Source organism: Chrysochloris asiatica, unplaced genomic scaffold (assembly GCF_000296735.1).
Source record: "Chrysochloris asiatica unplaced genomic scaffold, ChrAsi1.0 scaffold00434, whole genome shotgun sequence".
In the NCBI taxonomy this organism is placed as follows: Eukaryota; Metazoa; Chordata; class Mammalia; order Afrosoricida; family Chrysochloridae; genus Chrysochloris; species Chrysochloris asiatica.
In genome coordinates, this window is record NW_006408952.1 from 991,140 (window position 1) to 1,002,634 (window position 11,495).

The 11,495-nt window shown below is 46.9% G+C and overlaps 1 protein-coding gene across 1 annotated transcript; it reads left to right on the forward strand.

The window, feature by feature from the left end:
• The first annotated feature begins 645 nt into the window (after window positions 1–645).
• Window positions 646–8,630, forward strand: LOC102824713 (odorant-binding protein 2b-like). The gene is made up of 6 exons (XM_006876953.1): window positions 646–735; window positions 1,698–1,822; window positions 2,471–2,541; window positions 3,078–3,191; window positions 3,852–3,953; window positions 8,557–8,630. The coding sequence occupies exons 1-6, from the start codon at window positions 646–648 to the stop codon at window positions 8,628–8,630; spliced, it is 576 nt and encodes a 191-aa protein (XP_006877015.1).
• Window positions 8,631–11,495: the final 2,865 nt, after the last annotated feature.

Below are 11,495 nucleotides of genomic sequence, written 5' to 3' on the forward strand. Positions count from 1 at the left end.
GAGCTATGGTACTATCTCCCAGGCACAGGAAGAACAGGTAGGTACAAGGGGTTGTATGGGCAGGTAGGAATCGGAGCTCTTTTGAATTGTACCCTTAACCTTTAAGACTAAATAAATAGGTGTTTGATTTAGGATTCAGCTGACTGGAAACACCCTTCTCTCCAATTCTAAAGCCAAATCCCTTTCTTGTTAAGTGAAACTGTAAGACCTCTGGCTTGAAAACTTGCCGACAACTCAAAACTGAGGTGCTAGTGAAGGTGCTGAGTTGGAAAAGAATGTGACGGAGCCATTCACTCACCTTCTGTGCCTACTACAAGTACAAATGTCCACCCTCCCATGTTGATAATACCCTCCCTCCAGATGGACTTCTCAGAGAGCAGGTGGTATGTACACTGTCCAAATACTGCCTCTTTTGTTCTTGAGGTGATATTCAGTTGCTATTCATCAGATTCCAACAATAACGACATTCCATCTTCCACAATGGAGAATTGACCATGACCGAGGTTAGAGGGATGTGGTTAGTTTTCTGGGCCAAGTGGTCAAGACTCAAAAGCCCAGTTGTATAAAAGGCAGCCATTCAGGGAGCCATACAACCTTGTCAAAGCACCTGGTGAGCTGCAACGCAGTGAGCACAGATCTTGGAAGATGCAGACCCTGTTCCTGACCATCACGCTCAGCATGATTGCCACCCTGCAGGCCCAGGACCCTCTCTCCTTTGACTGGGAGAAGCCAGATGTGAGGGTAGACATGGTGGCGATGAATGCAGGGAAAAGGCCTTAACTGTTGCCCTAGGGTAACAGGGTCTTGCAGTAGGATTTTTTTTGTTTTTTTTAATCTCTCCATTCTCATTTCTCCCCAACCTTCTGGTAAACACTGATTTACTTTCTATCTTAATGTATTGACCTACTTTTGATATTTTCTGTAAGGGATCTACAATATTTGTCCTTTTGGATTTGGTTTCTTTCATTCATGTTTTCAGGGTTCATCTGTGTTTTAACGTATATCAGGATTTCATGTTGCTTTATGACCGAGTAGCATTCCATAGTTTGGATGGACTATGTTTTATTTAATCCTCATTCATTGTTAGACATTTGGGTTGTTTCCACCTTTTGGCTGTTGAGAATAGCGCTGCTGTGAATGTTGGTGTACAAATTTCTATTTGAGACACTTTTTTCAAGTCTTTTGGGTACATACCCAGGAATGAGATTGCTAGGCCACAATGCTAGCTCTGTTTTTAACATTTTGAATACAGCTACATTGTAAGAGTTGTATTAAGGTTAGATCCAGTTTTCGACTCTAGGCTTTCAACAGGAAGTGGTTGGAGGGAGCAGGAGGATTCAGCTCTTTGGCTCACAGATCTGCCCCTTCTTGGGTTGTAGGGGGCAGCATGCTTAGCTCAGCATCTTTGTTGAACTGATGCCCCTCTCCACATCATTTCAGAGTTCTCTGGAAGCTGGGCCTTATCCTAGCAGAGCACTGATATGTAGGGTACAGACTCCTTTGGCCCTGTGGCTGGGACTGTGTGCCAGATTTGTCTGACTGAGTCTGGGGTGTGCTCGGCTAGCCTTTGGAAGCTGCAGTCACAGTTGGGGTTCCAGTTGTGGCATCTAGGTCATGTATAGTTAGGGTATATGCTGGGTGGTGTGGTGGCATGAGCTTATGTCTGCCCTCCCCTGAACACCTTTTCTTGTCTCCAGATCACAGGGACCTGGTACTTGAAAGCCATAATGGGCCCGAACTTGGGAAAGAGATACAAGAAGACATCTCCTCTTATGGTGACTGCCCTGGAGGATGGCAATCTGGAGATATCATTCACATTTTTGTGAGTTTTGACCCCTGTTTCCCTCCCTAAGCAGCCTCACCATTGTTGTCATAGGCTGTTCCTCTCCCTACTGAATATTTGCATTTTTGCATATTGGTAAAATCGACAGTCACTTAACTTTAGGGGAAGGAGCACTGGGAGCACAGTGGACTATGGACTGGGCAACATCAGCAGTTTGAATTGACCAGCTGCTCTGCTGGAGGAAGAAGATCCTTTCTGCTCCTGTAAAAATTTATGCTCTCAGAAGCCCTATACAGGGTTGCTATGAGTTGGACCCGACTTGGTGGAACATCATCACCACCAACAACTTTTTTTTTTAATGTTGTAAATTATGTGATAGTTTACATGGGAGAACATTAGTTTTTTCCTCTTCTTTCTTCTTCTGGTTGAGCTCTGATCATCCAGTCATTGAAGCCAGGTCAAGTGGGTATTATCTGCAAGTGTAGGCGTTCTTGTGTATATGCCCTCTCTTCTTATCAGCTGGATGCTTCTCTCTCCACTCTAGTCCTCTGTGGCTATGCCACCACCAACTTTAGGAGAGTCTCAGGAGGCATCTAAAGCTCATGAGGGGGTGACAATGAAATTGTAGGGACACCTGGGGCAGATGAGCTGAGCACAGGCTTCGGTGTGTTGCCCTCTGTTTTCTAGAAAGAACAACCAGTGTCAGGAGAAGAGAATCCTTTTGAAGAGAACCGAGGAGCCTGGCAAATACAGTATCTGTGAGTCCTCGCCTCCTATGAAATCCCATCCACAGCCCGGAGCAGATATCCTGAACAATACCTGTGGCAGCCCTTCTGCCCTGTACAAACTCCAGGAAATACTAAACTTCCCCTGCCCAAGGTCTTCCTTCCCTAGGATGCAGTGACCTGGCATCAGATACCGGGTGTGGTAGGCTGGTGGGCAGCAGGGAATGGTTGAGGTCACCTTCCCCTTCTGGTGGTTCTAGCTGTTCACCAGAGACATGGGGTTACAGACCCTGGAGGGATGGAGCATAGTTGAGGGGTGGGCAGTGTACAGCTGCCCTGAACTGAGATAGCTGGCTGCCTTGAGCCCCCTCTCTTGTTTCCGTGAGTGGGTGGGTTGTGGGAAACAGCAAGACCCTGAACTCTGGTCAGGCTGGGGACCTGAAGGGGCTGGCCTTTTTGTACCGTTTGGGCTGCCTAAAATCTGGAACCTTCTACTGTGTTTCTTAAATGCTCCAAGTGTTTTCTCTAGGGATGAAGACATGAAACACCCATTTCCTACTTTTCTCCAGATGAGGGGAGAAAATTTACCTTCCACCTCCAGGAATTGCCAATGAAGGACCACTACATCTTTTACTGCGAAAGCAAGCACAACAACCAAACTTTGCGCTTGGCAAAGCTCTTGGGTAAGGGGCTGCTGACTCCCAGAACCCCTGTGCTCTCATCTCCCAGTTCCCACTTCCATCTGATCCCCGGGTAGGCGGTGGCCCACGTCAATCCCAAGCAGGTTCCTGGGATGTGGCCCGGTACTGACTTCTGTACACTGAGGCCCAGTGAGCAGCCTGCAGGGGAATGTGGGTTAGGGCACCGGCAGGTCTGACAGGACCTGGAAGGACAGGCTCATGAAGGGGACTCCAAACCCCACAGCAGTAAAGCGTGTTTCTGAAGTTGGGGCTGGGTCAGCGTGGGCGTAGAGATGAACTCTGCTTCTAGATCCTTCATGGAGGCGGAGGTACCCTTAGGGTGGGTTAGTTCCGATGGTGCTGTGAGTGGTGTGGTGACAGTATAACTCCTCCCTGGACGAGGTCCTCCCAGGTCAGGATCGGGATCCTGAAAGTTTGGGGGCCTCTTTGTGGTTCATGGTTTTAGCTCCATTCTCTGGACCTGCTGGGAGGATTGTAATCTGTCTACAAACCAGTCCCTCACTCCAGACTCCCTTGCGGGATGAGCAATCTCCTCAGGAGTTGTTCCCGCAATTCCCCTCCCCCAGTACTGGAAAGTGGCATCTCTGTTGGAGGTTTTGTAGAGACCCCCATATCTGGGTCTCCTCTTTGTCTCATCTTCAGGCAGGAACCTGGACGTGAATGTGGAAGCACTAGAAGAATTTAAGAAATTTACTCAGCAAAAAGGGTTCCCACAGGAGAGGCTCATCACCCCGACCCACATAGGTAAAGGGTGGTTTTGCCTGTCGTTTTCCCCAGGAAGTACTATGGATGTTCGCTCTATTAGTTCAGACCCACCACATATACATGGGGCCCGACTGCATCTGGTCATGGGCGTCTCTGACTTGGGGGCAGGGATGGGGTGGGACCCTTGCCTTGTCTAGGCATGTCTCATGCATTTTTTTTTGTCCCCACAGAGAACTGCACTCCTGAAAGCCCATAGGGTAAGTGGGTACTTTTGGACAATAGTGGGAGTAACCAGAATCTTGGGGTCCAAGGGTTCAGGAGCTGTATGCTCTGGCAGCTGTATGCTCTGGCATCCCACATACTCTGCTCCTGACAGGGGGCAACTCTGCCTTCTGTCAGCTCAGGCCCTTGGTCATTATCCTCAGAAGTTTGTCCCCAGGACAGTAATTCCCAGGCCACTCCGGATTCTTTGTTTTGCCTCATTAAACCTTAACATCTGTGACTCCTTCCTGGTACTCTGGCTCCCCTCACTGTGTGCCCACACTGTCTTCTTCAACACCAGTGCCCCTTGGTGTTGGAGCTGGGGAGGTCTCACTGGGTTTCATCCTTGTCAATCCTATTCCCACCTCCCAACTACATACTTAGAACACATCTCATATAAAAACATTCAGTGACTTGCTGGTATCCCTAACAGAATATCACAATGTAGGTGAACAGTCAGTGTTTGTCTCACACTTTTGGACGCTGTGAGTCCAAATCAGGGAACCATCATGTGGGTTTCTTCTGAACTGCTCCATGCCTCTCTCCTGGCAATCTGCTAGAAATCCCTGGCAATCCTCGGCTTGTAGATGTGCCTTAATGTGGTACCTTCCCCATGTGTGTGATTCTGTCTCTATTTTCCTCTTTTATAACACCACTCAGAGGGGATTAGTATTAGGACCCACCTAACTTTGATAGGACTTCATCATATTTTGTTGGGGGACACGATTCAGTCCATGACAACTGCCCAGTCATTGGAACGGTGGGGCCAAAACCATGCAGACCAATTCTGCCTCTAGGCTCTCATTTCCCCCCAGATTCAGCATGAGGGGATTTCTCTAAGTCTGGCATCTGTCCTGTTCCCCCTGCAACCAAAGTGGCTCTGCTGATGTCTCTCCTTTCTGTGACCCTTTCTGGTTACTGTGATTCTACACAGCAGTCCCAGATGGCACGTCCAGGGATCCCTGCCTTGCTGACTGACCCAGAACTGGACCCTGGGTCTGGACCAAGTCCAGTTCCTGCCATCAGTCTCTAGCCCTTCCCCATCAGACTCCTTTTTACTGCCCCCAATAAAAAGTGTCAGCTGTCGCTCTTGGCTCAGCCTGTGTGTGAGGGGGACATGGTGCTTGCTTCCTTGGAAATCTGCTGGGGGTGTACCAGGGAGGGAAAGACCATGGGGGTCCCGGGAAGACATTTGGCATAGTGAGGAGCCAGATCCCCAGAAGATTCTGTTGCATCCCGTAGGCCTGCAGAACCATGTAGACTTCTGGGGACCCCAGGACAAAATAGATGCCTGGAGGCCTCATCAAGGTGGCTGAGCATCAGGACTCACCTACAGAACTGTCACTTCAGTTCACATGGAGACAGAGCAAGATTTGTGCTGAGGCTGTGATGTGTGGGTTTGGGAGGCCACAAATGAGAGGCAGGAAGGAGGAAATGACGGCAGGGCTGCAGACAGGGATTGAGTTCAATCCCTGAGTGAGGATTGGAGTGAACCTATATCAAGCAGACTTTGTGGCAGGGATGGAGAGAGGATTGCCAAACACCCCCTTCACCACTGCCCACAGTAAGATGCAGAGTCAGATGTAGCACCTATGGTCTTCACTACCAGCCTTGGACTCCCCCTGGTCCCTCCAGGGATAGAGCATAGGGATAGAGCAAAGCCCACCCAATCCAACCCTGGAAGGGCCCAGTGTCATGGAAGGCAGCCTGATGGGAACACAAGAGGTCTCCATGGGATGAGTGAAGTCTCAGGAACCGCAAGTCCAAACAGCCCTGGATTTCTTAGGGGATGCTCACAGAGCAAGATCATTGGTTTTTCTTAGTGAGAGCATTTATTGTTCAACAAAAGAATTCTTCTCCAACTCATACATCTCTCTCCACCTGGACCTAGCTCTGGGGCAGATGCCAAGGTGTGGTTGTGAAGTAAAGTCCGTGGCTTTTCCTTTGCTATCATCTAGTTATAGGCAAGTCTCTGTGAGGCCGTAGGTGTGAACTCACTGGTACAAAGGGAGATGATGTGATTACAGAACATCTGTTAGATTAATATACTTGTGTCTTCTGGACCTGCTGGGCCTGATCCTTAGAGTACCATTTCCACCGGACCGTGAGTTACTACTGGACCACTTACATTATGTGAACACCCAGATTGAACTGGTTAGTTCCAGCCTCATAGATCACAATGTCCTGAGATCAGGTGCTTAATGTTTACTACTGGGATCCAGGAGCAAGGCAGATGATGCATTTTAAAAACACTGTCATTCATTCTACAACCCTGCATAAGCTCGTGGACAGTATGCCAGGGAGAAGGCAAAACTGGAGCAGAGACTCAGAGGCAGACTTGAGTTTGTCCAGAGGGGAGGTTAGATAGCAGCTAGTGTGGTTGGAAAGAGCTTAGTAGGGAAGAAGGAGGTAGACCAGATCTCAGGATCTGGTGAATGGGATGTGTTATCTAATCCTCAGAGACAGTATCACCCTGAAATTTAGTGCTTCAAGTAACACAGGTTGCTGATCTCACAGTCTCTAAGGACCAGGATTCCAAGCATGGCTTAGCTGGGTGCTTATGCCTCAAAGTGTTGGAGTTGTGCTCTCAACTGAGATTTGACTTAGAAGGATTTGCTTGCTGCTTAGTTGTTGTTAAGTGCTTTCAAATAGATTCCGACTCATAGTAACTCTGTCTAGGGTTTCTGAGGAGCGATTGGTGAGTTTGAACTGCCAACATTGTGGTTCACACTGACCTTGAGGTCCAGTGCTTTATCCTACAGTACCACACCAGGACCTGTTTATGCCCATGTTATTATAGGCAGGACTCAGTGTCTTGTGAGCTGTTGGACTGGGAAATTCAGTTCCACGTTTTCTATTGATGTAAACACTCCCTCAGTTCTTTGTCATATGGACATAGAGCAGGTCATGAGGAGGAGGGAGGGAGAGGAGAAGAGAGAGAGGGAAGAAGAGAAGAAGATAGAAAGGGAGGGAGAGAAGAAGAGAGAAAGGGAGGGAGAGAGGGACAGAGTTATAAAGACAGAGAGAAAGTGAGAGATAGATAATATATACAAAGACAGAAAGTGAGAGAGAGAACAGAAGAGAGCCACAACAACACTGACCTATCCTAGTCTTTAGAAGAGAGTCCCTCAGCACACTGCACAGTCAGTGAAGGGGATTACACAGAATGTGTAGACCAGGATGAGTGACGATTGAGAGTCCTTGTGCAGGCTACCCATCCCCTAGTGAGAGATGAGGTACTTGCTTCTAATTCAAAACATAATGGAAGTTCTTGCAGGTTTTTTTTGCCAGATGATGTCAGTATTTGATTGTTATTTAATTCCAGTCCTTTTGTGGTACACACTAAGAAACCAGATCAAGAGGGGGAGTGACTTTGCGAAAATCACATCACCAGAACCCATTGCACATACCAAACTGCTTCCTACTCTTTCTTGAAATTCTTCCTTCTCTCAGCTTGTGGGTTAGTTACATGTGACAACAGGAACCTCAAAGGGGGCCTTCGTAACAGGGGCCAAGGAGGAAATGAAGAAAGAACTGATAAGCTAGAAAGCTGTTGGGATGAGGCAGTGTGCATTTGGGAACAGGAATTGGTGTAGGCAGGGAGGAAGAGGATTTTTTTGCTCTGAGGAGATTTGAGAAGGAACAGGTGATGATGGAGATGAAGAAACTGGTGTTGCTGCAGTTTCATGACTGTCACTAATTGAGGGCTCACCCAGACTTCATTTCCATGACCCCTTGTCATCACAGAGTCTGTGGGCCTGGGTCTGATCTGGAATGGAGAGGTGGGTGGTCCTACTAATCAGGGTGAATACCTTGAACGTTTGTGACTGGGTAGGCACAGGTAGGGACCTGCATCATATCCCTACCTCAACCCCCTTGACCACATAGGATGTTGAGATCTTTGTCTCTATCCATAGGTCCCAGCTTAGTCCTATGGTTTTAGGGAAGCAACAGGATGCCTCCATACTTTTATCTGGTCTTTATCAAGCTAGCTTGATCTATGTGGGCCAGTCGCTTCTGGTCCTAGCTACAGGCATTTACTGGGTGGTGATCAGTAACTGTGATGACACTCTGTTAGTCTAGCTCCTCCCAGGTCCTCTCAGAGGTTGATGTTGTCATCCCTGTACCCAAGTCCCTCCTTCTTTGTTGCAATCTCTCCTCTTCTCTGGACAGTGAGGGAGGGAGAGAGGTCTGTAAAGTCTGGAGTTGTGTAGTGACTCAGTGAACTTGGAGTTTGTTGGAGCAGCCCCTCCCTGCAGGAGAAATTGTTTCCTCCTTAGCAAGGGCCTTTCATTTTGCCAGTGGATCAGGAGGTCAGTCAGAGAAATCTTATTCTTTTTTCAGCCAAGACTCCGTGCTTTTGGGGTTCTTGGATCTCTAGCTGTCAGCCGGGACCCCAGCACCATTACACTGCATACCTGCCCCCACCACGTGGTGAAAGATGGGCAACTGTGAGCTCCTCTAAGACTCAAGCCTACACAAGGGCTTGAAGGGGCAGCAAGGGAAGGAATTGGCCTAGGAGAAAGCCCTTGAGGCCTCCTTGACCACTGTCTCTGCAGAGATCCACACAGGAGATCCAAGAGAAGAAGGAGGATGGCACCAAGGACTCAGTCTACCCCTGGAAAGTGGTCAGGAAGACATGGGGTGAGTGAGGGAGTATGGTACCCAACAGGGTTCTAAGGTGGCCAAAGAGGATTCTGGGAACCAGATACATTTTGTAGACCCCTACAGCTCCCTCCCAGGGCTTTCCTTCTGGAGTGGTCCTCAGCCGTTTTTCAAAGGAATCATCTACCAGCCTCCCCATCTTTCCTCCTCCTCCTACTGCCCTCCCTTGGCCTGGCCAGGTGTAAAGTCACTGTTCCGATATCAGCAACATCAGAAACATTTTTAATATTGTTTTCAGTTCCTGCTAGGTCATGAGTAATTTTGCATTTTGCTACTATTTTTTTTGTGTTTCACTCCTGACCCTAGGATCCCTGACAGAAGTAAGGGGGGAGTTCTTTCCTTATATAGTCTGTGGTAGATTTGAGGAAGAGATGAACTAGTTATACCCATACCCATGGATGGACAAACTACACAAGTAAAAAACATAGAGTTGCTTAAAAAACAAAACAAAACAAAACAAAACAAAACAAAACACAAACACACAACTCTTAGTAGGACAGGACAACTTCCACAAATCAGCCTAATGCTACCAGCAGAACAGGTCTGTACCTATCCTGTGCCAGGTGGGCTTCCTGGAAGGTTGAATTGCCTCCTATAGCTTCATCCTGGGATTTTGTTCTCTTTCCTGTTGCTCAGAATAGAATAGACCAAGAGAGAACTTAGAATTATTTGTCACACAGAATGTTATAGGATAATACATTCCAAACAAGGGATTTGATCCTTATGTTTTATCATTTGGCTCCAAGGAAGACTCAGTTGGGCTTGTTTTGTTTATTTGTTTGTTTTTAAGAAAGAGAAAAAAGTAAAGCCTGCCCTTTTGTCCATGGACCTTGCCCTCCCACACTTTCTCTAGTCTCACCCGTCACCTCCCTTACGAAGCTTCTTTTACCCAGAAATGGTGGGGCTCATGCTATTATTCATAGATTGTTCTGTTTGTCATGAACCACAGCATGGTGACCCCTCAGAGTTAGTAGTGGTGTCCTGACTCAGGGCCAGAATATTCCAGAAAGGAGGCCAGTTACCACAGTGATTGAACCTTTTACTGTTAGTGGCCCTTGTTGTGTGTGATTCCTTTCTACTACCCTGTCAGTAGAGTGCAGTCCTCATATACTGACCCCCACCCAGGAAAGATGCCCAGGAGTAAGATTGCTGAGTAGAAGGCTCTGCATATTTAAGGTTAGGATTGCTAGAGCCAGACTCCTTTCCAAAATAGCCTCAGCATATATAAGTCCATGTGCATTCTGTGAAGGTGGCTGTATTCTAGAATCATGCCAGAGCCAGGCATTCTTTTTAATGTTTGCCAAACTGGTGTCAAGTGGGGCTACTGGGGGAGTTTGATGTTCTGTTGCTCGCTGTAAAGCTGAGCTATCTCAGTTGTTTCCAGGCTCTTGGATTCACTCTCCCTGAGTGGTCTGTTCAGATCCTTGTTCCTGTGGGGATTATTAAAAAAAAAACAAAAAAACTTTTTATTGTGAATTAAGTGAAAGTTTTACAGATAGGGTCATCAGCTTTACATTCAACAAATCATACACTTTGTTTCATTTCTGTGATTACAATCCCTTCCATGTAACCACAGTTATCCCGTTTCCTCCCTGTGGTCCCTATTTGCATTCCATCCACCTTCCTATTTCTTCTCAACTTTGTCCTAAGGAAAATGTTGCCCTATTGATTTTGAATGGTTGACCATTTCATGGTGAGCATACTTTGCTAGTGTTGTCCCCACCTATAACCCTATCTACTGCTTGACTGGGAATTGAGCTATGAGGGTGAGTTACTTTCTAGACCTGAAGGGTGGTTAAGGGCTATAGTCTCAGCTTCCTCCAGTCTCTTTCTGACCTGCAAATCTGGCCTTTTATTTATGTATTTTTAATTGAATAATTTTGAGTTTTGTTGCGCATTTTCTCCCACTCTATCCAGAATGCTTTGGGGGCAGTTGGTAGTGGTAGCTGGGCACCATCTAGTTCTTCTGGTCTCAGAGTCATGGAGACTGATGCTCATATGTTCAATTAGTCCATTGGACTAATTGATTCAAAGCCTCCTCAATTCTTATCATTCTTCTTCCACACATGGAGAGACCAATAGCTGCACCTTAGATGGCCATTCATGAGCTTTCAAAATCCTAGATGCTATTCACCCAAGCAGTATGTAGAACATTGTCTTTATGGACTATGTTATGCCAATTGACCATGGTGTCCCTTGAGACTGTATTCGTGAGCCCCCAGGCCTCTAATATCTAGAAAGTTTTAATAGTTTTACCTGCTGTATCATCCACCACATTCACAGCTATGTCTGCATGAAAGGTTAATTAATACTCATGTACAAATATCTTCTTTCAAACTCATATATTTGTGGCATACAGGGAATTGTTCCCCTGCACACCCCCTCAGATCTTCAGGCCTTAACCCTTAGCTAGATCTGGTGCCAGCATAGTTTGAGGTTCTCAAATTTCCCTTAATGTAAAGAAGGAAACATTTGTCTCTTTTCTGCAATCAAAGGAGATCTCATAGAGCATGTCTGCTCTCTGTAGTTTCTTTAAATAGGGAAGGAGTGAATTTCTAGACCCCTCTTCTCATGTCAGGCTTAGGGTAGCATAGTGGGAACATTATTTTGCCGTAGAATCTGAGGGTTCTGGTTTAATTCTTGAAGAAATGGTAA